The 27,504-nt window shown below is 34.7% G+C and overlaps 1 protein-coding gene across 1 annotated transcript; it reads left to right on the forward strand.

Annotated features, from left to right (window-relative positions):
- The first annotated feature begins 1,321 nt into the window (after positions 1–1,321).
- On the forward strand, positions 1,322–26,050 carry LOC128231493 (phosphatidylinositol transfer protein alpha isoform-like). The gene is made up of 10 exons (XM_052944389.1): positions 1,322–1,424; positions 3,604–3,634; positions 4,476–4,681; positions 5,142–5,241; positions 11,353–11,430; positions 14,391–14,471; positions 15,730–15,810; positions 19,417–19,512; positions 20,431–20,553; positions 21,181–26,050. The coding sequence occupies exons 1-10, from the start codon at positions 1,402–1,404 to the stop codon at positions 21,223–21,225; spliced, it is 864 nt and encodes a 287-aa protein (XP_052800349.1). The 5' UTR covers positions 1,322–1,401; the 3' UTR covers positions 21,226–26,050.
- The last annotated feature ends 1,454 nt before the right edge of the window (positions 26,051–27,504 follow it).

The following is a 27,504-nucleotide window of genomic DNA, read 5'->3' on the forward strand; positions in this document are numbered from 1 at the left end:
AAATCTAGATATTTTGAAATATTATGAAGAATCTTATTTAAAGTTTAACTCATTTTATTGTGTTTTTTTATTGATGACCAAATGTTTTTAAAAAAGTGTTTAAAAAAAAACTAAAAGAAAAAAAATGCTGTTTCAATTAATTTATGGAGCAGTACCATGCACATGATATATCGTGTGAGGATTTCCTCAGGGAGATAGGGAAGATTTATGGCTAAGTGACTAATTAGCTAAATGGTCAGTCGTGCATTTTTTTATATTTATTTCAATGTAAATATTTAATGAATTATTGTATTATCATGTGTTTCAAGTATGTATATTTTGTATGTATTACACATTTTTTGTCTGTTATATTTTTAGTCTTAATATATTCTTGATTTTTAAAAGAAATTTCAAAATAAATTGTTAACTGTTGTAGTTATTTTCTTAAAATGGTGAGAAATTAAGGGGTTGAAAAGTCTTCGTTTATTAGGAGTTGAAAAGTCTTCGTTTAAGGTGGGGTTGAAAAGTCTTAGCACTTTTAGGGGTTGAAATGACAAAGGGGTTGAAAAGTCTTGGATTTCACAAATGACAAAGGGGTTGAAAAGTCTTGGGGTTGAAAAGTCTGACAGCCGCTAGGCTTACACGCATCGCACTTAATTGTGGTCTCTAGCTCTAGCGCTCTAAATACAATTAATGGTTGAACAACTCCTGAAATGGTCTGCATGTAGATTATATGTATAAACTTCATACATGTAAGAAACAATGATATATGAAAATAGTCGATGGTTTAAAACGTTGTTTAAGTTAATAATATCCTTTCAAATCTTTACTATTTTAAAAGTTTCATGGACACATTCTTGTGATCTGCAGTACTTCTAACGGGTCACGGACACTACGGACCATGGACATTTCGGACCAGATTTAGGGACACTACGGACCAGATTTAGGGACATTACGGACCATCTTCAGAAACTTATGGACCATCATTTATAATGTTTTTTAAACATTTTTCTTTTAATTTATTCAATATTATAAAATATTATAATAATGTGAATAATAATGAACGAAATATGTGTTTATCTTATAATTGTAAATGTGAATATTAATGTTTTCATGTGATCGATTGCTTTCTGAAATAAACTTTGGATCGTCATATTTGAGAAAAATGACTCTTTAAGATATGCTTGTTTCATTTTAATACACGAACACATAATTCAATATTTTAAGCTTTAAAGGTTAACAGGCTTGATAAGTTGTGATGAAGTGAAAAGAAGAAGAAAGCTGTTTGCTTGTGTGTGTAAATTAAACTGTTGTCTGCTTCGCCGATGGTTGGGTTTGACCCGGAAATTGTTATGACGTCATTCCAGTTCCTCCCATAGCTTGGACAACACTGTGTTATTTTCCCAAAATTAAACAATAATCATGGGTGTAATTGTTCATGAATAGTAAGTATCTGTACTAAAAAACAAGAGCCAAGCTAAGCATGCCATATACAAAATCTCAATGATCATCAATAATTTATATGAACATATTTGTTTTAAACCGGCATATTTTGTTTGCTTTCAGAAACATCATTTCGAAAGTTGAATCATAATGATTAATCACTGTTCTATTTAATTAGTTCATCTAAATTTCGCAGAAATCAGATATATTTGATCGTGTGTTAAATTAGACGGCAGGCTAGTTAAATCAGTAGATCTTCAGAGGTGATCTTGATTATTAGACCTGCACGTAACCAGGTGCCTTCGCTTTAATTGTGTCGGGATCTATCAAAGGGCTAATGCAAGAGACATTTAGTAAATTGTGTGTGTTGGAATGAACCTGCCTCTGAAGGGCATCTTCGCTAATGTCCTGGTGTCTTGAGTTGGGTGAGCGTTTGCCAAACGTAAGTAGTCTTCAGTTTTGTACCCCTATTGAAAGTGGGGAACCAAACAGCAAATGTTCGCCATATGAACCAGTGGTCGAAATTAGCACAAGCCTGCAATGAAATTGTAATGCCAAGCAGTAGTATATGAATTCGGGCTTGTTCATCCAAAAGACTAGTTTTGATAACTGGTTTACTGAACTCATGGCAGCTTTTGGGGGCATATTTCTGTCAGGTTAACTTATTTGTATATCATTGGTTAGAACTGCCAAATGTTTAGAGAAGGTAGTTTCTAGTAAATTGTATAAAACTGGATAAGTTATCCGTAAGTTATCTTTTATCTAATTTGGACACGCAATTCGATTTGGGCTGAAGTAATTATTGGATTGCTATTGACCAATAGATAAACGTTTTGGCTACCTTGAATCAAATCAAAGAAATATCCAGTTTTATAAATTTGGCTGCTGGTAAACTGCTGAAACTTGTTGAGCAAACCTGGTTGTATTCCGGCATTTTTGCCTTCAAACGCTACAATGTACACCTGGCATTCATGCGCCTAGGTTTGCTTGATAATACAGGTTAGTTGGTGGATTATCAAACTGGGTCAACTGGTAACAATGCTAATTAGAATTATAGAAAAATAGCGAGGATGTAGTAAGGAAGGTTGAACTAAGTCTCTAGTAAGTCCATGTGGTTTCAACAGCTGAATTCATATCAAGTTTTTCTATGCAAGGCAGTATCATAAAAACTTGTGTGTTGCAACAACTTTACCATATTTTCTCGACTATAAGGCGATTCGCTTATAAGACGGCCCCCTAACTTTGCCTATGAAATCTGGTGCTTTTTGTTTCGACTCGCTTATAAGACGGGGTCAATTTTTAAGCAAATCTAAAATGCTAAAATTCTTCCTAATGTGTAAAAATGTTCAAGCTCAACGGACAATTATCGACTTTCGCGGTAACTGTTTTTGTTTTACTCAAAGAAAATGGCGGGCAACTGTGAGCTCTCTATTTGGAGGTAGGTTAAAAATGAGTACATACGTTTGCAGGACAGGTCGTTACTTATCGAAATTGTAATAATTAATTAATAACAACATATGTTTGTTTTAGTTTATTTTTTATTGAAGACACCAATGAAGTTCTTCGGCAAAATAAATGGCTTCAGTAACATAACTGCGAAAAGCCGAGGCATGAATAGGTGTTTGTTTAGCAATAATGCTTTAGGCAATATTGTCCCTTGATTGGCGACGAACATAAAGGATTCATATTCGCATTGTCATTTGTTTGCTTAATCAAATTGACAGTTAGGTACCTACATCATATTAACATTCCAATTTATTGATTTGATATATCTGTCATACTAATTATACTGACACGCGCCATGAGAAAAAATGCAGATATAACGGTACACTGTGTGACGTCAGAGCACGCGCGGTGAAGAGATTTCGTGTTGTTGTTTACTTAATTGCCCCATACTTATATCAGCAGACGATAGACTGGATAGACGAATACCCTATGTAAAATTTAACTGATTTTGACTTGAATCTTTTTTTAATATTTTATCGACTCGCTTATAAGACGGGTCCCCTACTTTGGGGGTAAAAATCGGGACCCAATTTCCCCGTCTTATAGTCGAGAAAATACGGTACTACTTTAAAATATGTTTATGTTTTTTTCTGCTTGTTGTATTACTAGAGATAGAATAAAGTTTGCATCAATAGAAGATAAACACATTGTACTGACAACAATTCTTTTTTTCAGTCGGGTGATCATGCCAATGACTGTGGATGAGGTATGTGTTCTTAAAGTATCTATGGAGTTCCATTACAAAGTAACAAATCTAAAACAAATTATACATGATTATTATCATTTCATGGTATCTGATACTTAATGGCCTAGTTTAAGGAATGTTTGGCATGATAATCCCCTGCTGTGCATCTTCTGCTAATTGCACTGGTGTCACAGTAGGGGCCAGTTTCCTGTATATTGGTTTATTGGCTTAGGGCCATTTAGGGTCCAATATTATAATGAAACTTCCAAAACTGCACAACAGGATACTCAGATTGGAGATCTGATATGAGGGATCAAGGCAAGTAGATTAAGATCAATACACAGAGGTTGTGTACTATACCCCGATTTGGGGGGGGGGGTCACTTATAGAAGGCTTAAACTAGGCCTTTAAATTAAAGATTCAATGTATTTTGCTAAAACAACAATTAAACAAAATGTTCATGAAACTGAATTAAGGTAAATGGTCAGGTTTTAGCTCATCTGGGTTGTTGTATTTTTTTTTCCAAGAAAAAAAGTCTGGTATTATCATATCCTTGGTGTCTATGTCAGCTGTTTTATCAGCTTGCAGAAACTTTAACTGTGGTCTGAACTAAAAAAACGTGAAGATATTCAAATGAAACTTGGTACAGATGTTGCCAATGTACATTTGTAATCATATATCGAGGCCCTTTACTCAAGTTTTTAATTCATCCATTTTGCCTGGCAGCCGGTTGGTATTGAGAACAAGTTGTAAGTAAAGATATGGAACTTCCTGGAAGTTGCAGATTCTGACAGAATAATAAGTTTTAATTTAGAAATTAAAAATCCCAATAAAAAGGTCTCACTATCTTGTATTTTTTCAGTACCAAGTGGCACAGCTGTACTCAGTAGCGGAAGCCTCAAAAGACAACACTGGGGGTGGGGAAGGTATTGAGGTTCTCGTGAACGAGCCGTTTGACCTAGAAGACCCAAAAACACCGAAAGACAGGGTGCCAGAAAGTCCGCTACAAGCCAATGGAAAAGCATACTCAAAGGGACAATTCACTCATAAAATATATCACCTGCAAAGGTAAGCAGTGAACCAAAAGATGAAGAAAGAACTGCTTATATTAGCTTAAGTTGGCGATTTTGGGCCAATTTCTCAATGTTCAAAAATTGCAAATGTATTATTTGATAAAAAAAAAAGAAGCAACGTAACAATGAGCATTTCGCAAATTTAAAATTTGCGATAGGATCAATTTGCCAATACAAATTGTAAGTTAAACATTACAAAACTGAAGCAGTCAAATACACATTATGAAAAGGAAATTTGCTTTGTAAGGTAATTGATTTAAAGGTGTCTTAATACCCTTTATGTAATATTAACAGTTAACCGGGATTAAAGTACAATGAAGTTTTATGCAAATAAAATATAGACTCCAGACAAATTGTTTTGCTACCCCAAAAAGGTCACATTACAGATTAAATTCAATATATTTATTGGTAATCATTATATTCATACTTATTTATAATGTATATTTTTTCTCCAGTAAAGTTCCAGGGTTCATCAGGGCCATAGCACCAAAGGGATCTCTAGAAATTCACGAAACTGCCTGGAATGCATATCCTTACTGCAGAACTATAGTCACTGTAAGTACTCACTTCTAAACAAGGTATTTAAAGCTGCACTCTCACAGATATACCATTTTTACACCTTTTTTTATTTTTTGTCTTGGAATTAGCAAATGTTTGCGTAAATACTTGCAAACCAGTGATGAAAGACTGCTGACAAAAGATCAGATCGCAGATGTTAATATTTCTATTCCAAATTTAATGTTTTATGGCTTAAACTGTTACTAACGGTTTAAGAAAAATGCATAAAACATTAATGTTGGAGGGGAAATATGAAAATCTGCGATCTGATCTTTTGTCATCAGTCTTTTATCACTGGTTTGCAGATATTTACGCAAAACTTGCTCATTCCAAGACAAAAAATAAAACAGTTGTCAAAACATTAAATCCGTGAGAGTACAGCTTTAAAGCTGCACTCTCACAGTGCCAAAGGCCAAAAAAATACTTCAGAAATGAGTTCAAAATAAAATTATGTAATCTGATTTTGTCAGCAGTCTTATATTCTTGGTTACCTACCATGCATTTCCATCTTTAACCCTTAGGCTGCTGATGGTGATTTTAAAGGCTTTGCAAACAGCTTGGAACCAGACCAGACGCCAAGTAACTCGGCGCCTGGTCAGGTTCCAAGCTGTTTGCCACTCAGTCAATATATGCCCAAAGTTTTAAGTAAATTGAAAGAAATTTAGAATAAACCAGACGACATTTTTGAGCAGACGACAATTTACCCAGCATGGAAGGGTTAAATTAAACAAGTACAGCTGAAACAGTTGTCTTAAATCTTGTTAGAAATACTACATATTACTCAGGCTATCATTAAACTTTCTGAGCGGTAAAGATTCTATGTTAACAACAATGATGTTAACAACATTGTTAACTTTGTCAACGTTCGGAACAACTGACACCTTGTTATGGTTCTACAGCAGAACACAAAGGGAATTCAGTTAACTTTTGGAGCAGTTAATATTTTAAAGTTAACAGTATTGATGTTAACAACTTGTTAACTTTAACAATAATAACAATTGGCCCATTGTAAGGGTACTTCATGGAGTAATTGGCTGACCAAAGTTTCATTTTTATGTGGGTTTTTTTATGGGGAATGCAAATATAATTGACTAAAGATTTATGTCATGATGTGATTCAAACCAACAAATATAGTTTGTATTGTTTGGTTGAAACTGAGGTTAGCAAAAACATGCTCTTTATTCTATACTTTGTTTAGTGTTAATATAAGTCATCCCTCAGCCTAAAAATTATCATTCTGTGTCTAAATACTTCGTTAGAAAAATGCAGGACGGTCAGCAAACAAACAAATTGTTAAAGGACGGCTTAAAAAGGAAAACTTTGGACTGCAAATGTTCAAATGTGAATTTTAAGAAAACCTGCTATGGTGTTGAACAAGTAAGCATTTCTGAAGTTCAAACCCTAATTGCCATAGCCAGCATATGTACAAAACTAGGGTTTTAGCGTTATGGAAGGGTGCTGTGCCCTGTGATTTTTTGGCAGCACCTTCTGCCCTCATGGAGACCAGTACATGCACATTAAGCCTGATTCCTGCTTTTTTGTGAAATTCATAATGTTTAAATTCTTCACTGCCAGACAAAATGTGGCTGCCAGACAAAATGTGCCTCTTTCTCTCTTAGAACCCTGTCCTTTTTTTCTGCAGCACCCTCTCCTTTTTTCTGCAGTACCCTGTCTTTTTGAAAATCTGGCTAAAACCCAACAATACCCAAAGAAATAACATTGAATGTACATGTTTGTGTGTGAAAAAGAAAAAAACTGCAACAATAATTATGCCCCCCTTCGAAGAAGAGGGGTATATTGCTTTGCACAGGCATGTAGGTTGGTCGGTCGGTCCGTCGGTAGACCAAAGCTTGTCCGAGTGATAACTCAACAACTCCTGGACGTATGGTCATCAAACTTGACATGAAGGTTGGGCCTGACCATTAGATGACCCCTATTGGTTTGTGGGTCATCGGGCCAAAGGTCAAGGTCACAGTGACCTTGAATGGTAAAAGGTTGTCCAAGTGATAACTCAACAATGCCTGCACCCATGGCCCTCAAACTTGACTTGGAGGTTGGGCCTGACCAGTAGCTGAAGCCTATTGTTTTTGGGGCTCATCGGGTCGAAGGTCATGGTCATAGTGACCTTGAATGGTAAAAAGTTGTCCAAGTGAGAACTCGACAATGCCTGCACCCATGGCCTTCATAATTGAATTGGAGGTTGGGCCTGACCAGTAGCTGACGCCTATTGTTTTTGGGGCTCATCGGGTCGAAGGTCAAGGTCACAGTGACCTTGAATGGTAAAAAGTTGTCTGAGTGATAACTCAACAATGCCTGCACCCATGGCCCTCATAATTGAATTGGAGGTTGGGCCTGACCAGTAGATGACCGGTATTGTATTTGGGGGTCATCGGGCCAATGGTCAAGGTCACAGTGACCTTGAATGGTAAAAAGTTGTCCATGTGATAACTCGACAATGCCTGCACCCATGGCCCTCAAACTTGACTTGGAGGTTGGGCGTGACCAGTAGCTGACCACTTTTGTTTTTTGGGCTCATCGGGTCAATGGTCAAGGTCACAGTGACCTTGAATGGTTAAAGGTTGTTCGAGTGATAACTCAACAATGCCTGCACCCATGGCCCTCAAACTTGACTTGGAGGTTGGGCCTGACCAGTAGATGACCCCTATTGATATTGGGGGTCATTGGGCCAAAGGTCAAGGTCACAGTGACTTTGAACGATAAAAGGTTGTTCGAGTGATAACTCAACAATGCCTGCACCCATGGCCCTCAAACTTGACTTGGAGGTTGGGCCTGACCAGTAGATGACCCCTATTGATTTAAGGGGGTCAAGGTCACAGTGACCTTGAAAGCAAACTTGACAATTCATGGACCTATTGTCATCAAACTTGACATGAAGGTAGGGCCTGACCAGTAGATGACCCCTCATGACTTTGGGGGTCATCGGGCCAAGGTCAAGGACACAGTAACCTTTAACACAAAAAAGTTAACCATTCTTCTCCCAGTGATATCTCAACAATGCCTGAACCTATGATCATCAAACTTGACATGGAAGTTGGGCCTGACCAGGAGATGACACTTATTGATTTTAGGAGTCATTGGGTCAAAGGTCAAGTTCACAATGACCTTGAATGCGAAAATGTTTCAAATGATAATTTTACAATGCCTGCACCCATGGCCCTCAAACTAGACTTGGTGTTGTGTCACCTGTAGATGACCCCTTATGATTTTAGGGGTCATCGGGTCAAAGGTCAAGGTTACAGTGACCTTGAACGAAAAAAGCTTGTCTGTGTGATTTCTTGTCAATGCCTGCACCCATGGCCCTCGAACTTGCCTTTTGATTTTTGGTGACCAGCTGATGACTCCTATGGATTTTGAGGTCAAAGGTCATGGTCATAACACACTCTATCCTCAAACTTTGAATGGTCATAATCTTAAAACTGCCTCAACGGCATCCAATGTCAGTGACAAATCAGGCGTCATTTCGGTCCATGCATATTTCATTCAATTGTGCATATAATCCTGACAACATGGCGCTCAGGGGGGGCATAATGTTTGACAAACATCTCTCGTTATAATTAAATCTTGTAATTTTCTATGGGTCGCATTTGCCTTCCCTGAAGGAGATGAAGTGTGCAGGAAGTATTGGTAACCCATAATCCAGCGTTAAAATCACATCCAAGAGAACCTGTTTTAGTGATGTTGATCAATATTGGTTTCACCAGTCAGGAGAAATATTTGCCCTTTCTAAGTTCAAATAAGCAGAACTTTGCTACTAATTCCGGGAAGAATGTTAATGATTTTTGCGCTTTTGATAGTTTGAAATGGGGCAATTCATGTGATATGCCTTGGCAAAAAACATGGTGCAGCTTCTTTGAGAGCATTTTATTTGGGTGAGATGTTCTTTAGAAATCATAACTTTTTTGTCTAGACAGTTTTGTAAACAATGGCCCAATTGTTAACAATGTTGTAAATGACATCATTGTTAACTTTCAAATCTTAGACTGCTCAGGAACATTTTATGGACACATTTTAGAACTGCAGTATTTCTAACAAGATCAGGCTTTCTGACAACTGTTTTTAGCTGTTTTTGTTTTATTTAAATGTATGAACATATCATCATATATTTGCGATGTCGTTAATCTTGTTCTTAGCTTAAACAAAGTTCTGAACAATTAGCCCAATGTGGTATTTGCGATGTCATTAATCTTGTTCTTAGCTTAAACAAAGTTCTGAACAATTGGCCCAATGTGGTATTTGCGATGTCGTTAATCTTGTTCTTAGCTTAAACAAAGTTCTGAACAATTGGCCCAATGTGGTACAGCTCCACCAACATACTGACCAAATGTCAGAACTTGTGAAACCGAGGGTTTTGAAGCTTAAAGAACCTGTATAAAAGGTTGTTTTCAAAGAAGCAAATATGTAACTATCTAAGACCCAAACTCTCTAAGTCCATGTACATGCATCATTATATCATAATTATGGTTTTGTCTGCCTTTTTGGAAAAGTAATAATGTGTTAGAGAAAGTATAGTTGTATAGCTGTATAGTTGTATAACTGTATAGTTGTATAACTGTTAAATCATGTTTTGCAATTAGTTGACAAATGTTTCTCTTCTGTAGAACCTATCATATGTATCATCATAGCAGAGTTTCAATACATACATGATAATTGATGATTTGTAGCTGTTTCTATGGTAACAGTGTTTCTATGGTAACAGTAGATATTAACCAATTTAGAAACTTCATGACTTGAATTCTGTGTAGCAATCAGTGTATTATATAAGCAACAAAATTGAGGCACGTGTAATAACTTGTCATGTTGGGTTTTAGCTAGATTTTAAAATGAATTCAGTATGCTGAGAAAAGACAGGGTCCTAAAGGCATATAGGGCACATTTTATCAGGCTGTGAAGAACTTACATGTAAATATGTTGAATTTTGCAGAACATGATAACAATATTATTGTGTTTAATTGAAGTAATACTGTGAAATCATTTATATTCGTTTGCATGAAATTTCGTGGTTTCCGGATTACAATTTTGTGGGTACTTGAATTCATGGTTTTTCGTTTTTGAAAAATATAATAATCGAAACTGAGATTGTTCTAGATCGTCTACATTATCTCCAGGCACTGGCCCGTGATTTCCGTCTTCTACGTCACTCGGTTTATGACACTCGATTAAGTGCTACGAGATGCCAATTAGTGCACATTCCCATGTCAATTATCAATTTAATTGGAAATTAAGGTCATAAAAGAAGATGAACTCTGATTATAAATACAGATAGGCAAAGCCATTGAATACCAATTAAGAATTTTGCAAACTGAAAACACTGAGAAGGTCCGTATATTTGAGTAAATAATCCCTAAAGATTGCTGATATCTAAAAATTCAATCACTATGTACACAACATGGCAATTGAAAAAGTGAATAAAGGGTTTATATTTCGTGGGATCTTGAATTCGTGGATCACCCAACCCACGAAAAACACGAACATTAATGTCCCACGAACATTAATGATTTCACAGTATTAGATTTGAACAAACAAATATTATATGTTTGTATATATATTTAAAATCATCTTATAAGTGTTAATGAAAAACAAAAACAAGGGTTTGGCAGTCTTAAGCATTTTATTCCAGGAAGGCAGAAGGGTACTATAAAAAAAATAGGGTGGAGCCCACTTCCATAACTCTTTAGTAAAACCATGGAGCTTTGGCCATAGTGGTCAAGAAACATAAGCAAAACATGTATAACAAACATTCATTTTGAGTCAGAAACCTTTAACAACTTACTCAATAATGCATTTGTGGAAAATATTAATTACTGATAACAAGATTGTAACCCTGTATTTAAAAGCTGAAAACGCACAAATATTAAATGACTATCGGGTCCTAAAATATTTATAGTGATCAACTATCATCTCATAAGGTAGGAACACCGTGTTTTCTGCACCTTTCTTTCTAATTAAACACGGTATTTTTCATAAGAACCATTGTTTTCAATATTTATTCATCCTTTTGGGTAAATTCAAACCATTGTATTAAATGTGGTACATCTTATTTGGGAGTAAGAGAGCGTCTTTAATTATTCACTTTGTTCATGTTTTCAGAACCCAGGGTACATGAAGGATGCGTTCTACATCAAAATTGAAACTATGCATTTTGCAGATCGAGGAAAGATGGACAATGTAAGTAACACTATATATAAACATGTATAATTGTGCTGAATCCTGGGATGGTTTTCAATATGGTTCTTATCCTTTGGATATATATGCCTCAGTGATTCCATTGAGTCTATTAAACAATTGATTTTATTTTCCAATAAAAACTCTCAGATTCCTCTTTGAAATTTATATTAGATCTGAGTTGGTAAAGCCTAAAAAAATAATTCTAGTTCAGTTTACTCTACCTAGTAGCAAATACCTAGACCTACCGGTAACCGTTTTCATAGGCTTGCAGTTAAAATAATACTTCGTACAAAAAATGTAACAAAAGAAAATGGTGTGTTTAAAAAGTTTTATATGAAGCTTACTTTTAAGAAATTTCCCAATGACGACAATAGCATACTAACATAAAGACATAATAAAAAAAAAAATACCTACCCTTCCTGATTTTGGACAAGATGTAACCCTACCAAACATTTATTATTATTTATTTTTGGCCATATGGAATTTGGCCCAAGCTGGTCACCAAGGTTAAGCCAAAAATTAAACGTCCATCGCTATTCATAAAAAAATGTATTGTTTGTAAGTGGCTTAACCGACCGGACATAAAATTATGCTGACTTCAAAATGTTGACCTAAATTAAAAAAAGAAGTTAAGTCTTAAATTTGTCTTTGGAAAAAATCTGTTTTCTATCTGCCATTAGAAAAAAGTCTGGGTGGGACTATGCCTACAAAATTGTATTTAATAATGGCATAAAAGTAAGGATGTCTGGGTGTCTCCCGGATTAAATTCTTAGCCTGACGGTTTGTGAGTTTGGTTGTGGTCCTTGTCACCAAGCTGGGCAAACGGGTTAGTGACGTTGACACTAGTTTCACCCACAATGCAAGAACACTCTGTCACATAACATCATACTAATGAGGATAATTAATATAGATTTGTAAAACTGTTGAATTGAAAATTGAATGAGGGATAACTTCTAACAATATGATGAGCACTTTTATTGCATACTTCACTCCATGTAATGGCTGTCATTGAATTATCAACACCTACCTACTTATCTACATTTATGCTGATGAGTTAACAATTTACACTTGATGATAATGCAAGTATTTATTTTGATAACAATTATTGCACTTGCGCCATATATGGGGCAATGTCAACTATTACATGTGTACTTGATACGGTTTGTAATTCAGTTTCCCCATCTAAAAGCTTTAAAGCTGCACTCTCACAGATTGAATGTTTTGACAACTTTTTAAAAAAAATGCATGAAAACCAGTAATATAAGCCTGCTGACAAAAAATTAGTTGGTGTTTTATGCAATTTTCTTAAACCGCTATTAATGCTTTTAGCCATAAAACATTAGTTTTCGAACAGAAATATGAAAATCTGCGATCTGATCTTTTGTCAGCAGTTTTGTATCACTGGTTTGCAGATATTTATGCAAAAAATGGCTCAGTTCAAGACAAAAAAAAAATGAAAAAAGTTGTCAAAACGGTATATCTGTGAGAGTGCAGCTTAAAAGTAGATTGATCATAATTGTACCTCATGGCTGATTAAACAACTTATCTCTGTTGTTACACAGTTGCTAAACTTAAATCATAATGGTTTTACCGAGATTTTCCATTAAATTCCATGTAAATTTGTAAAATGCAGGGATTCAATTCAGCAAGCAAAGTTGGTATCATATTAATATACGTGTTAAGTTATAATTAAAACAAATCCTGTGAGATTAAATTTTAAAGATTTAGAACTCTGAAGGCCGAACGAGCCAGTCAACCTTAGTCATTAAGATTGTTCTAAATGTCTTTGATTGTAACCTACTTTCAGCAGGTCTGAAACCATATTAAATTTTATGTTTGTTATGTTGTAAAACTACAAATCTTAACAATAATTCTTGATACTTATTGTACTCTTAAAATGTAGGTTATAATCTTAATGTGTGTAAGGAAGTTTTCATGCAAAATCAGTATAGGTTTTTTCCTTTTTTTTCTGTAAATTATTTGCTGATAAATTCAGAAAAGTTCAGAAAAATAATCTTAATAATTTCATGAATAGGAATAATCATGCACATTTAAAGTAGGTTTTGAAATGTCAAATGTCTGATTAAGCTGATAATTATGTGAAACCAAAAGGTCGAAATGAAATTGATATGAATATCATTACCCATTTTCATAAAATACACATGGTATTAACTATAAGAATGTATGCTATAACTAAATGCCAAGTGTCCCAATGTAGTCCAAAATTCACCCTGTTTATTAAACATGGAGAATGCATGTTTTAATATTTTGTTTCAGTCTTAGTAATGCCAATTACACATATGTTATACATTGTAACTCTGTCCAATACCTGCGATCAAAAGAAGAACAAAATACATGACTATCTTACAGATTTATATCTTTTCTGCTGGATAAGAATTTTGCTAACTTCTGGCCGAATGCAAATAGATAAAATATACAAATAAAATAAATGTACTCAACTTCAAAGCCAGGGAATTTTCTAAGGAGAAACATGACATACCTTTTTGCTTAAATCAATTGTATTTAAACTGAATTGTAAGGAATTGTATGGTTTTCAAATACTTGAAAAACATGCAGCTAGAAAATGGCAGTCTGAAAGTTGTCTATTTACATTAGAATGTGTCTCAGGAAATTATAGTATTCTGTACCCTGAAAAAGAGATCGAAACTGTGCAAATATCTTGACATACAGGTATTTGCAATTACATGTCATAGGCTCATTATTTTTCAAACGTAATCAAGCCACACTTATATAGTGACATTATTTGTCTTTGTGATAGATCTGTTTTAAGCATCATTAAAATTATGAAGTGTTATTTTTTGTTTGATTTGGGCATTCACAGTTGCTGTTTTTCTGCTTTTAAGCATGCAGTGTTAAAGCACAGCATGGCATACGAACCCTTTACATAATATCTTAAGAAGTATAATATTTATATATCAAATGATTATGTTTCCTTGCAGATACACGATTTAATGGGTGAACAATTGACGAAGAGAAATGTTACAGTTATAGATATTGCCAATGATCCAGTGGCACAGAAGGTATGTTCATGTATACATTATCATATCGTTAAAATCTGTAATTCAAAGACCTACTTTAGGGTTCAAGCCCCACATGGGATAGATTGGTCTAGTGGTGAAGGTGTCTCCCTCTCACCTTAAGAGTCATGGGTTCAAGCCCCACCAAGCATAAAGTGGATTAGTCCTGAAGGTGTCTGCCTCACACCCAAGAAGTCATGGGTTCAAACCCCACCAAGGTTAGAGTGGATTAGTCCTGAAGGTGTCTGCCTTGACCCAAGAGGTTTTAAGCTGAAACGCCACAAAGGTTAGCGTGGAATAGTCTTGAATGAATCCCCCTCACACCCAAGCAGTCATGGGTTCAAGCCCCACCAATGTGGATTAGTCCTGAAGGTGTCCCGTCACACCCAAGCAGTCATGGGTTCAAGCTCCACCAAGGTTTAGAATGTATTAGTCCTGAAGGTGTCCCCCTCACACCCAAGCAGTCGTGGGTTCAAGCCCCACCAAGGTTTAGAGTGAATTAGTCCTGAAGGTGTCTGCCTTGACCCAAGAGGTTTTGAGCTGAAGCCCCACAAAGGTTAGCGTGGAATAGTCCTGAAGGTGTCCCCCTCACACCCAAGAAGTCATGGGTTCAAGCCCCACCAATGTTAGAGTGGATTAGTCCTGAAGGTGTCTGCCGTGCACCCAAGGGGCTGTGGGCTCAAATCCAACCAAGGTTAGATTGGATTAGTCCTGAATGTGTCTGCCTTTCACCCTAAAGGTTGTTGGCTCAAGTCCCACCCACGTTTAAGTCGTTTAGACCTGAAGGTGTCCGTCTTTCCCCCAAGAGGTTATTGGCTCAAATCTCACCAAGGTTAAAGTGGTTTAGACCTGAAGGTTTCCGCCTTTCCCCAAGAGATTATGGGCTCAAATCCCCAGGTACGAGTGGATTATTTCTTAAGGTGTCCGCCTTTCACCCAAGAGGTTGTGGGCTCAAGCCCCACCAAGGTTAAAGTGGTTTATTTCTTCAGGTGTTCATCTTGTGCCCAAAAGGTTGTGGGCTCAAATCCCACCAAGGTTAAAGTAGTTAAGTCCTGAAGGTTTCCAGCTTGCCTCCAAGAGGTTGTTGGCCTAATTCCCATTAGGGGAACATTCTCTTGACCGTACAAATGGACACATTTCCAGTACTGGTTTCTGCCCTGGAACCGAGCCAGAGGGTGATTCACATCAGCTTGAGGCTGTCTTATCAATTGAGCTTAAATTAATTCGAATAAACAAAATTAATGAACTTTATGTATTTCAGGATTACAAAAAGGAGTATGACCCCAAGTTATACAAATCAGAGAAAACTGCAAGAGGACCATTAGATAGTAAAGACTGGATTGTAAGTATTAGTTCCACGGGAAAAGATCAACTTGAACATGAATTCAATTTCATGTAGTATATATGTATGTGAATTGTTTCAGAATATGGACATTAGCTTTGAAATTAAAAAAAAAAGTTGAGGTACATGTGTATTGTTAATGCAAAATCTTATATGTTGGTTGTAACTTGAGATCTCATGAAAATTTGTAGCCATGTTCACATTTACAGTGTGCACATATGCATGTAGCAAGTTCCATAACTCTGGCAGAAGTATTTTTTGTGTAATGTGCCTTAAAATCCATTCCTGCATTTGTTAAAGGGACTAGACACCAGATGATACCATTGCAAGAACAAAAGAAAATTGTCAAAAACTTACATAAATTTGATATCTATGTGTAAAACGCGTTGAATCTTACTTTACAAATCATGTATCAGTACTAATCAGGGGACCTTTACATGCTGAATATATACACACTAAATTGGGAAACCAGTATGCGCTATTTTTAATGTGTCATCAATAAAATATTATATTATATGATTTATTTTAATCATGTAAAATAATGTATTTTCGGGCTCCTACTAGCTGTTATTGATAATTCTAGACTTGTTATGAGGAAATACTGTTTGAGCCGATTTTGGGTCCATATGGTGTCTAGTCCCATTAAATCTGATATTAAGTGAAGCTAAATGTTCCCATTTAAGGCCTGCTGTATGTATCAATAGGAAACATGCATCTCCATGTACATTCTCATGAAAATAATTTCATTGAGAGAGATCCAATATCTACAATTTTAAGATCTCAGGAAACTGAAGGACCATGTATATTGCCAATGTGAATTTATTTATCACAACATATTCCTTATATCTCCATCTCAGTAAGAAAGAAATCTCTTGAGCAGGATCATGTATATTGCTTTTTTAGGAGAGATTAATTACAACACATGCCTTACTAGTGAACAGCATTTCGTTCATGTTTTGTATTTTGCTGAATGAGGCATTGAGTGAGAGGAACAGCTGTGCCAAGCAAAGCTGAAAGTAATGATACAGCTGTAATACTATTGACCCGTGAGTCACTCTTAGTTCAGTGGTTTGATTGCTGTGTGAGATGATCTTACATATTGTCCGAACATATTCAGAATTTAACAGACAAAAAATTGTTTGCAAAACCGTTCAAACATGGTCTAGACTTAATGGTGCATCCTGCAAGATTAATTGCAGCTGAAAATGAAAATGAAATTCACAGGATTCCGAATGGAAGTTACAACTTGTAAAATCGCATTGTTTTTACATCTTCAATCTTGAATATAATTTTTTTAAGGAGACTTCAAATAATTTAAGAGGTTGTAAAAAACCACATGTACATGCATATGTAGCCACTTGTGCTTACAAAAGTTGCAATTTGAGTCTTAAGTTATTTGAAATTTTTCTTAAACATTTGCTGATAGGCTCATTGAAACTCGGTTGGTAAAATTGTTCTTAAATATGTACTGGTAGGCTCATTGATACTCCGTTGGTGAAATCTCTCTTAATCATGGATTGGTAGGCTCATTGATACTCTGTTGGTGAAATATCTCTTAAATATGTACTGGTAATCTCATTGATACTCCGTTGGTGAAATCTCTCTTAATCATGGATTGGTAGGCTCATTTATACTCCGTTGGTGAAATCTGTCTTAAATATGTACTGGTAATCTCATTGATACTCGGTTGGTGAAATCTGTCTTAAATATGTACTGGTAGGCTCATTTATACTCGGTTGGTGAAATATCTCTTAAATATGTACTGGTAGGCTCATTTATACTCAGTTGGTGAAATCTCTCTTAAATATGGACTGGTAGGCTCATTTATACTCGGTTGGTGAAATCTCTCTTAAATATGGACTGGTAGGCTCATTCATACTCGGTTGGTGAAATCTCTCTTAAATATGGACTGGTAGGCTCATTTATACTCGGTTGGTGAAATCTCTCTTAAATATATACTGGTAGGCTCATTCATACTCGGTTGGTGAAATCTCTCTTAAATATGGACTGGTAGGCTCATTCATACTCCGTTGGTGAAATCTCTCTTAAATATGGACTGGTAGGCTCATTCATACTCGGTTGGTGAAATCTCTCTTAAATATGGACTGGTAGGCTCATTCATACTCGGTTGGTGAAATCTCATTGATACTGCGTTGGTGAAATCTCTCTTAAAAGTTTGCTGATAGGCTTATTGATACTGGGTTGGTGAAATCTCTCTTAAATGTTTGCTGATAGGCTCATTGATACTGCGTTGGTGAAATCTCTCTTAAAAGTTTGCTGATAGGCTGATTGATACTGGGTTGGTGAAATCTCTCTTTAAAGTTTGCTGATAGGCTGATTGATACTGGGTTGGTGAAATCTCTCTTAAATGTTTGCTGATAGGCTCATTGATACTGGGTTGGTGAAATCTCTCTTAAACGTTTGCTGATAGGCTCATTGATACTGGGTTGGTGAAATCTCTCTTAAACGTTTGCTGATAGGCTTATTGATACTGGGTTGGTGAAATCTCTCTTAAATGTTTGCTGATAGGCTCATTGATACTCGGTTGGTGAAATCTCTCTTAAATGTTTGCTGATAGGCTCATTGATACTGGGTTGGTGAAATCTCTCTTAAACGTTTGCTGATAGGCTCATTGATACTGCATTGGTGAAATCTCTCTTAAATGTTTGCTGATAGGCTCATTGATACTCGGTTGGTGAAATCTCTCTTAAATGTTTGCTGATAGGCTCATTGATACTGCATTGGTGAAATCTCTCTTAAATGTTTGCTGATAGGCTCATTGATACTCGGTTGGTGAAATCTCTCTTAAATGTTTGCTGATAGGCTCATTGATACTCGGTTGGTGAAATCTCTATTAAATGTTTGCTGATAGGCTCATTGATACTCGGTTGGTGAAATCTCTATTAAATGTTTGCTGATAGGCTCATTGATACTCGGTTGGTGAAATCTCTATTAAATGTTTGCTGATAGGCTCATTGATACTGGGTTGGTGAAATCTCTATTAAACTTGTACTGGTGACAGGCTCATTGATACTGGGTTGGTGAAATCTCTATTAAACTTGTACTGGTGACAGGCTCATTGATACTCGGTTGGTGAAATCTCTATTAAACTTGTACTGGTGACAGGCTCATTGATACTGGGTTGGTGAAATCTCTTTTAAATGTTTGCTGATAGGCTCATTGATACTCGGTTGATAAAATCTCTCTTTAATATGTACTGATTGGCTCATTGACTTTTGGTATTTGAAATCTTTCTTAAACGTGTTCTTGGAGACTCATTAATACTCTACTTTAGCTGAGTTCTTTATCAATAAAAGGTTCATTTCTTTTTAAAAAATTGGATCAATATTCAGTATATTGTATTATATTTAAATTAAAGTATATATTTAACTGGTGTTACTCTTAATAACTAGCACTGATATGTTTAAATGCAAGCTCAAACTTTTTAAATGCGTCAAACCCAGGAGTTCAAAGGGACCTGAGCACCCTGTGACCCCCTCCAAGGTGCTGGCCTGGACCCGCCAGGGGGCTTCATTGCCTTGAAGTTGAGGGATTGCTGCTTTCAGCCATTATTACCTCTGATACATGTATAAATGTTTATTTCAGAGCAAAGTGGAACCAGTGATGTGCTGTTACAAATTGATCACTGTGAAGTTCAAATGGTTTGGTCTTCAAGGCCGGGTAGAGAAGTTCATCAACAATGTAAGACATATTCTTAATCCACTGCTCTCTTATCATAAAACTGTTGACTGCCATGGCCCTTTCACAGATGAGGGACCTGTTGAAACATAAGTTTTAGTCGTTTGGTTGAATTATCTAAGTGCCATATTTTCGTTATTTTGCCTCATATTTGTGTGAATTGAACTTGAACCATTTCTTAAAGCTGCACTCTCACAGATTGAACGTTTTGACAACATTTAAAAAACTGCTGACAAAAAATTAGATCGCATAATTTTATATTTAAGTTAAAAAATTAATGTCTTATATAGTTTTCTTAAACAGTTTAAGCTATAAAACATTAATTTTCGAACAGAAATATACAAAATTGCGATCTGATCTTCTGTCAGCAATCTTATGTCATTGGTTTGCAGGTATTTATGCAAAAATTTGCTCATTCTAAGACAAAAAATAAAAAAAGTTGTAAAAATGGTAAATCTGTGAGAGTGCAGCTTTAAGTTGAAAACAAAATCAATGAAATGAAAGAAATCAACTCGCTGCAATCTGTGACGTTCCTACAAATCTTAAGTTTTTTTATGTTATTTAAGTTATGACAAGATCCTTTAATGAAATGGGGTCCAGGCCTGGGCGGTATTCATAAAATTCTTAAGACTTTTCTTAACTTAAGTCACTTTCTTATTTTTAGTATCTCTTCAGTCATATGTAATAAAGAATTTCCAAAATACTTTATTTACATTGATCTTATAGCCCCGGGCATGTTAGTGTTATGTGATCATCAAGCCAGATTAATGGGTCTCCTCCTGGCACTCTGGTTTCCCCCTCAGCATAAGGCCATTTCCTTGTGGAACAGCATGCTTATAAGAGATGAGTATAATGTTATGTCTTGTTTTGCAACTCTAAAGTAGAAACGTTTGACTTAAACAAAGTATATTGTATTTTCAGCAAGAGCATCGGCTTTTTACAGTTTTCCATCGTCAGGTGTTTTGTCTGACGGACAAGTGGCACGGTATGACAATGGACGACATTCGAGCTATTGAAGATGCCACAAAAGAGGAACTTAACAATGTAAGCAAATCGACAACGTGAAGTACTTTCAGCTCATTAAATGGCCTATCATCATGCATTAGATATTACTTAGACGTTCAGAAAAAATTCATTCAGGGCAGTTTTAAACAACTAAAATGTCACATAAGACATATCAGCTTGTGATTTTTTGAGGACCCTTTTTGCTAAATAAGAACCATATGTCACCTTACAGCAAAGTGTATAAATCTTCTAAATTCCATGCTCATTTATGTATAGAGTCATAAAAATCCAATACCAACACAATTACCCATCATCTAGATGGTAGGGGGAAGTCAAAAGCAAGCGACTGACCATTTTAATAAATCATTTCTCAACTTTTGGCAAGAATGCAAAAAGTTATCGATGTAGGTGGTGTGTAACCTCAATTATACGATAGGGTATTGCTTTATATGCATAACATCAGCAGCCTTGAGAGATGGGCTATAAACAAAGAGCACTGATGTTATGCTTCTGTCTAAGGTCTAAATTTTTGAGATTCTGGTGTGGAATTTTGACCAAAATTTAGGGAAAAAATATTTCCTGGCCTGGGGAATGGGGCCTTATATCCGCCAAATAACATATCGAAAGACAACCCTGTCATTAATGAACATGTACTCTTATTTTCAGCAAAGAGCCAAAGGCCAGCTGAGGGGGATGACTGCAGATGATTGATAAAACGACCGACCTAGGTTAACATGCATCTCCGGAAACATTTGTCATTGTAACGCGCGTGATGGGCACGCTCTGTGATATAGGGAAGAACACTTGCATCATATAGTGTTTTATTTTTTTTCACCGAATATGTATAGACATTTTCCTAGATAACTTTGAATTTTAGTTTGTTAGCTGTTGAGAGAAAGAATATAACGTTTGAATTTAAAGTCTCATTGTATGATAATTATGCTTTATGCTTATTAAGTTATATCTTGAAACCAGAAATAGGCTTAATATTTATGAAAACTAAACTAGAAGTTAGAAGCATTCTGACATGGCTTGTTTTTTTGTGTTTTTTTTTAATGATTATTAGCTTGTGGGAAGTGATGAAAAATGAACGCTGTATTATACTATTTAACCAACCAAAGGTACCGTAGGAATGTTTTGATGATCTGGGACCATGTTCAATGACTAAATTTGATCGACCTTAAGTTTAAGGGTAAAATTTGTTTTTTGATTGGACTGTAAAAATAACTGGCCAATAGACTGAATGGAATCACTGAGGTGTGTCTAAGGATATGAGTGATTTGATTGGACTGTAAAAATAACTGGCCAATAGACTGAATGGAATCACTGGTTCGTGTCTAAGAATAAGGATAAAAATAATAATGAATACAGCCCCAGATCTAGTGCATTTATATACCAAACCAGCAGAGATGGGTATTATAGTTAATATGACATAAGTGAACAATTCGACGTCACAATATGACACCATGGTTTCTTGTGACTGAAAAAGGAACTGCGGCTCCTTTGGTGTGATGTGTATTTAAGGTGATGAGTAGCTTCAAGATATTTATATTTCTGTTTGGCGCAACACATATTTGAAACAATGTCAAAACTTAGTTATAAGATATAACTGTAGGACCGATCTCTGCTGGTCACGGTTGATGGAGCAGTGGGATGGATAAACATGGAATGCTTTTGTTACGGGTTCTATGTATTATTTTAGTTTTAATTCAGTGTTTTCTTCCAACATTTTTGGAAAAGGGGGGGCGGCCTATCTGATTTGGGAAAATTTGCCTGATTTTAAACGAAATTGGTAGAAAAAGGCAAGAATGTTTTTAAAAAAAGACTGAAAAAATGAAAGCAGTGTTATATTTTTTTGTTTCTCTAAGAAAATACTATTCCATCAAAACCTTTTGTTAGCCATTTTTTTTATTATTATTTTTTTATTATGTTTATTTACTTTGTCAGAACATGAAATTAGACTATTAGTATTAGGACAATATTTCAGCTTGGAATCAGAAGTGGTGGTGATACTGTTATTTATCCTCTATGCACTGTTTGCAGCTAGGACTAAATGAATGAGCATAAATTGTGTCTGTAGCATAGATGGCAGTATAAGTCAGAGATGATATATAATTTTGTATAATTATTAAAAAAAAAAATGGAGAAAAAGTAAGATTTTAAAAAAACATTCAATATTTTGAAATGTATTTTTGTCAAAATTGCTTGTACATTCAAGCTCATTGAGGAAAATGCATGCTTATGTCAATAAGTTTTGTTTTATCTCTTTAGATGTTATAAGATAACATTGGTTAAGGGATAAAAAATCTTCAAGACCTTCATATAATGATACTATATATAATAAATATATATCTCTGAGTGAAACTGCCTCCTATGGTCATTAGCAGCAAGACATTTCAGATTTAATTGTAACCTAAATGTGTTTAAGTGGAAATGTTTGTGAAATAAACTACATTATCATCTTTGGTTTACATTTTCGCTAAAACTATATAATGTTTTTTACATACGGCCAGTAGGCCGTCTTTTAAGTTTGGTTAAAAAAGGTTATTGTGATTATCATAAATTTGAGTAAAGGTGTAAATTGATCAATAAAATGTTTAAAACTTAGGCCATCATCAATATTTATTATTATGAGAATTTTCATAGTTTTTGTTTATATTTTTGATTCATATAAAAATAAAAATAAGAAAACAAAAAAACAAAATTCAATGTTGGATCATTTATAATTAGTTAAATTCATCTCAACGAGAAATGAGAAGTGTTCTTGAAATTCTTTGTAATATAACCAGTAAAGCCTTAAATAATGCAAGTGTTATTCTAATTTTAATGTTGTTAAATCATGAAGATGTTATGATCACAAAATAACATTGAATAGATATGATATTGATGTGTGAAAAACTGTTGAGTGTTTCCTTAATGTATAAAAAAACTGTTGAGTGCTTTGTCCACTTTAGTGTTGTAATCATGTACATTGTATGTGATATTTATTTTTGTGTTGAACTATAGTTGGTGTTAGCCATGTTACATGCAAGATTTTACCTTGTAACTTAAAAAAAAACTATACTGATGGCTGTACGTGAAAAGGTTCTTAGCGTTTTTTTGTTGAATGACACTTCAGACTTTTTTGCTCTCATCTTGATCAGGTCCAAGAAAATACTATATTTAAAACTGTCTGTAAATATAAATATACATATAAATATATTGTCTATCAAATAAGCTTTTATGCAGTTTTATTGGAGCAGAATTTGAACCCGTAGGAATCTAAGCCAATGAAATTTTGCTGTGTTCTTTTCTATATTTAGTAACAAAACTCCTCTATTACATCTGGGAGAAGGATTGAAACTGTTATTGGTCCCAGATTACATCAATGGTGAATCTCAGTTCAAGAGTATTCAATTTAAGTATGTGATTTCATTAAAAGAGTTTTCTCCCCTACCTCATCAAAAGTCATGAAGAAGACATTTCGTCTGTCAATTTTCTCATGATAATTATGAAGCGTAAGCAGAAAAATGTACCAGGGTGCTGAAGATAGACCTGTTGAATTAAAAGCGTAAGTGACAGCCAGAAGCATTCTGTCAGTTAAAATTTAAACCCCTTTTTATGTTAGCATTATTTTATGGAGACTGCTAATAGCTTCGGACAAAAGGATTGTATTGCTAAATTTTCCGGTTATTTCATATCTTTGAAGCAAGTTATTATATGTTCAAACCTAGTTTTGTGCTCAAAGGAAACTGTCTGTTTCATATTCTAGATATTATGATTTGTTTGTTGTTTGCTTAGCTTATGTTTATATCAAGTCATAAAATGGCGGTTTTGTCTTAAAAAAACAACTTTTCAAGGACAAAAGACGTATTTTCAAAATGCGTTTGAAAGATTTTTTAAAAATGTTGATGATCGTTTTGATTTTTTTTGTAAAATGTATATTTGAATTTCATTTTTAGAAATGATTTGTACATTTTTGTCTTCTTTGTTAATATTTTGACAAATTGAAAGAAAAAAACAACACGGCATTGCTTTAGTTTTTATAAACTCTTGCATAAGAAATGGACAGTTTCATATTTAAAATGTGCATATATTTTTAAGTCGTATTTATCCCACTATATACATTGTTATTATTTCTTTTGCGATGTACATTTTGTTTTTCTGTTCATATCAGTCAGGTACAACGTGTCAACTATTATCTCATCTATGTTTTGTGTGAAAAAAAGTTGAGTTATTGTTATAGGCTTGGTGTCGTTGGTGTTGGCGTCGTTGTGCAAAATGGTGAACCATGGCCATATTTTAAAGAAATTGTTCAAAATAATGACATAAAACTTTATGAATGTGCAAAAGCTTTGGTCATAACTGGAATGGTGTTCAAGGTAACTTCAAAAACGTTCTTCAAGATATTAAAATGAAATGTGATACACATGTTGCCAGAAACAATATGCACATGAATAGCAAGGCCCATAACTCTGACTTCCTTACTTGTCAAGTGCATAACTCTTTTGCAACAATAAAACTTGTGAAAAACATTATCCTTGGCCATAACTCAAAACCATTCAAGATATATTTCAAATCAAATTAGTAATCCATAACTCCTCCTTGTATAATTATTGAATTAGGGCCCTTTTTCAACAAAAACCAGACAAGCTATGGTGTTCGCTCCACTGACCACTTGTTATTTTATGCTTTTGTTTTCTTAATAAAGCTGCATGTATAAATATGATTAAAGCAAATGGAACATGTAACGCCTCAAAATTAACTGTGAAATGGATAAAATATGTATTTAAAAAATAGATGATGTTAAGTCAATAAAATCAGTTTTTAGTCCTTGCAACTAAATTTCTATATTTTTAACATTTCATGGTGTTTAAACAATTGTTGAAACATGTCTTTTCCTCATCATTATTTTTCAGGTACCTTGAGATTTAAGCACTGATATGTTATTTTTTTAGTTGTGAATTCTTTGAGTAACTTAAACTGTAAAAGGATTGGTATTTCATTTGTTGTGATCTCTCTAAAATTCTTTAATACACTCAATAAGATTTATTAAGGGTTATGTATTTCAGTAAAACTTTCACAAATACCCCTAGGTGCCAATAATGACTTGATGTTTTTTTTCGATGTGTGTGAAAAAGTAAACCAATTACAGTAAAACTGTGGTCGTTTGAACAGGCGGTCGTTCGAGAACCGGCGGTCCCTCAAGGTTGGAGCTTAGTCCCAAACCTTTTTCCTTCTATTTTCATATAAAATATACTGACGCTGCATCGAAACCGAAATAAGTCGAGGAGTCGAGCACAATAGCCGGTCCCGAATACACAAATCATGCAAAATGCATAGGCTTTTGTCAGAAGTCATTTGTTCTATATCAATGTTTCACAAATGGTATCGGTGACCCTTGATTCATTTTATTGAGTGTTCTGCAATTGGTGTTAATCTGTGTAGATTAAAAAACATACTCTGTTTAACATCCACATTGTTTCAAGGTCATAAATGTTATTAATCTTCTTCATGTCACAGTGCTTGTAATGTCAAATAAAATGTAATATTTACAGTGCCCTAGTATTTATTTGTAAGTCTCATGTTTATTTTGCATGAATTGGTCTGCATAATGACGTTTATTTATTTCATTTGTGTACTTTTGTCATTTGACAATGTGACAATGGTAAACTATGGTACAAATATCCACCATTCATTTTGACATATAGCAAACTATGGCACAAATATCCACCATTCATTTAGAAATAGTAAACTATGGTACAAATTTTCAACATTCATTTTGATGAATAGTGAACAATGGTACAAATATCCACCATTCATTATGACAAATAGTGAATGATGGTACAAATATCCACCATTCATTATGCCAAATAGTGAACGATGGTACAAATATCCACCATTCATTATGACAAATAGTGAACAATGGTACAAATATCCACCATTCATTATGCCAAATAGTGAACGAAGGTACAAATATCCGAGATTCATTTTGACAAAAAGTAAACTATGTTATAAATATCAAAGATTTATTTTGACGAGTAGTAAACTATGGTACAAATATCCACCATTCATTTCGACAAATTGTAAATGATGGTACAAATATCAACCAATCATTATGACAAATAGTGAACTATGGTACAAATATCCACCATTCATTTTGACAAATTGTGAACTATGGTACAAATATCCACCATTCATTATGACAAATAGTGAACGATGGTACAAATACCCACCATTCATTTTGACAAATAGTGAACGATGGTACAAATACCCACCATTCATTTTGACAAAAAGTGAACGATGGTACAAATATCCACCATTCATTATGACAAATAGTGAACGATGGTACAAATACCCACCATTCATTATGACAAAAAGTGAACAATGGTACAAATATCCACCATTCATTATGCCAAATAGTGAACGAAGGTACAAATATCCGAGATTCATTTTGACAAAAAGTAAACTATGTTATAAATATCAAAGATTTATTTTGACGAGTAGTAAACTATGGTACAAATATCCACCATTCATTTCGACAAATTGTAAATGATGGTACAAATATCAGCCAATCATTATGACAAATAGTGAACTATGGTACAGATACCCACCATTCATTATGACAAATAGTGAACTATGGTACAGATACCCACCATTCATTATGACAAATAGTGAACTATGGTACAGATACCCACCATTCATTTTGACAAATAGTGAACTATGGTACAAATACCCACCATTCATTTTGACAAATAGTGAACGATGGTACAAATACCCACCATTCATTTTGACAAAAAGTGAACTATGGTACAAATACCCACCATTCATTTTGACAAAAAGTGAACTATGGTACAAATACCCACCATTCATTTTGACAAAAAGTGAACTATGGTACAAATACCCAACATTACTTATGACAAATAGTGAACTATGGTACAAATACCCAACATTCATTATGACAAATAGTGAACTATGGTACAAATACCCACCATTCATTATGACAAATAG

Source organism: Mya arenaria, chromosome 4, assembly GCF_026914265.1.
Source record: "Mya arenaria isolate MELC-2E11 chromosome 4, ASM2691426v1".
Taxonomy (NCBI): domain Eukaryota; kingdom Metazoa; phylum Mollusca; class Bivalvia; order Myida; family Myidae; genus Mya; species Mya arenaria.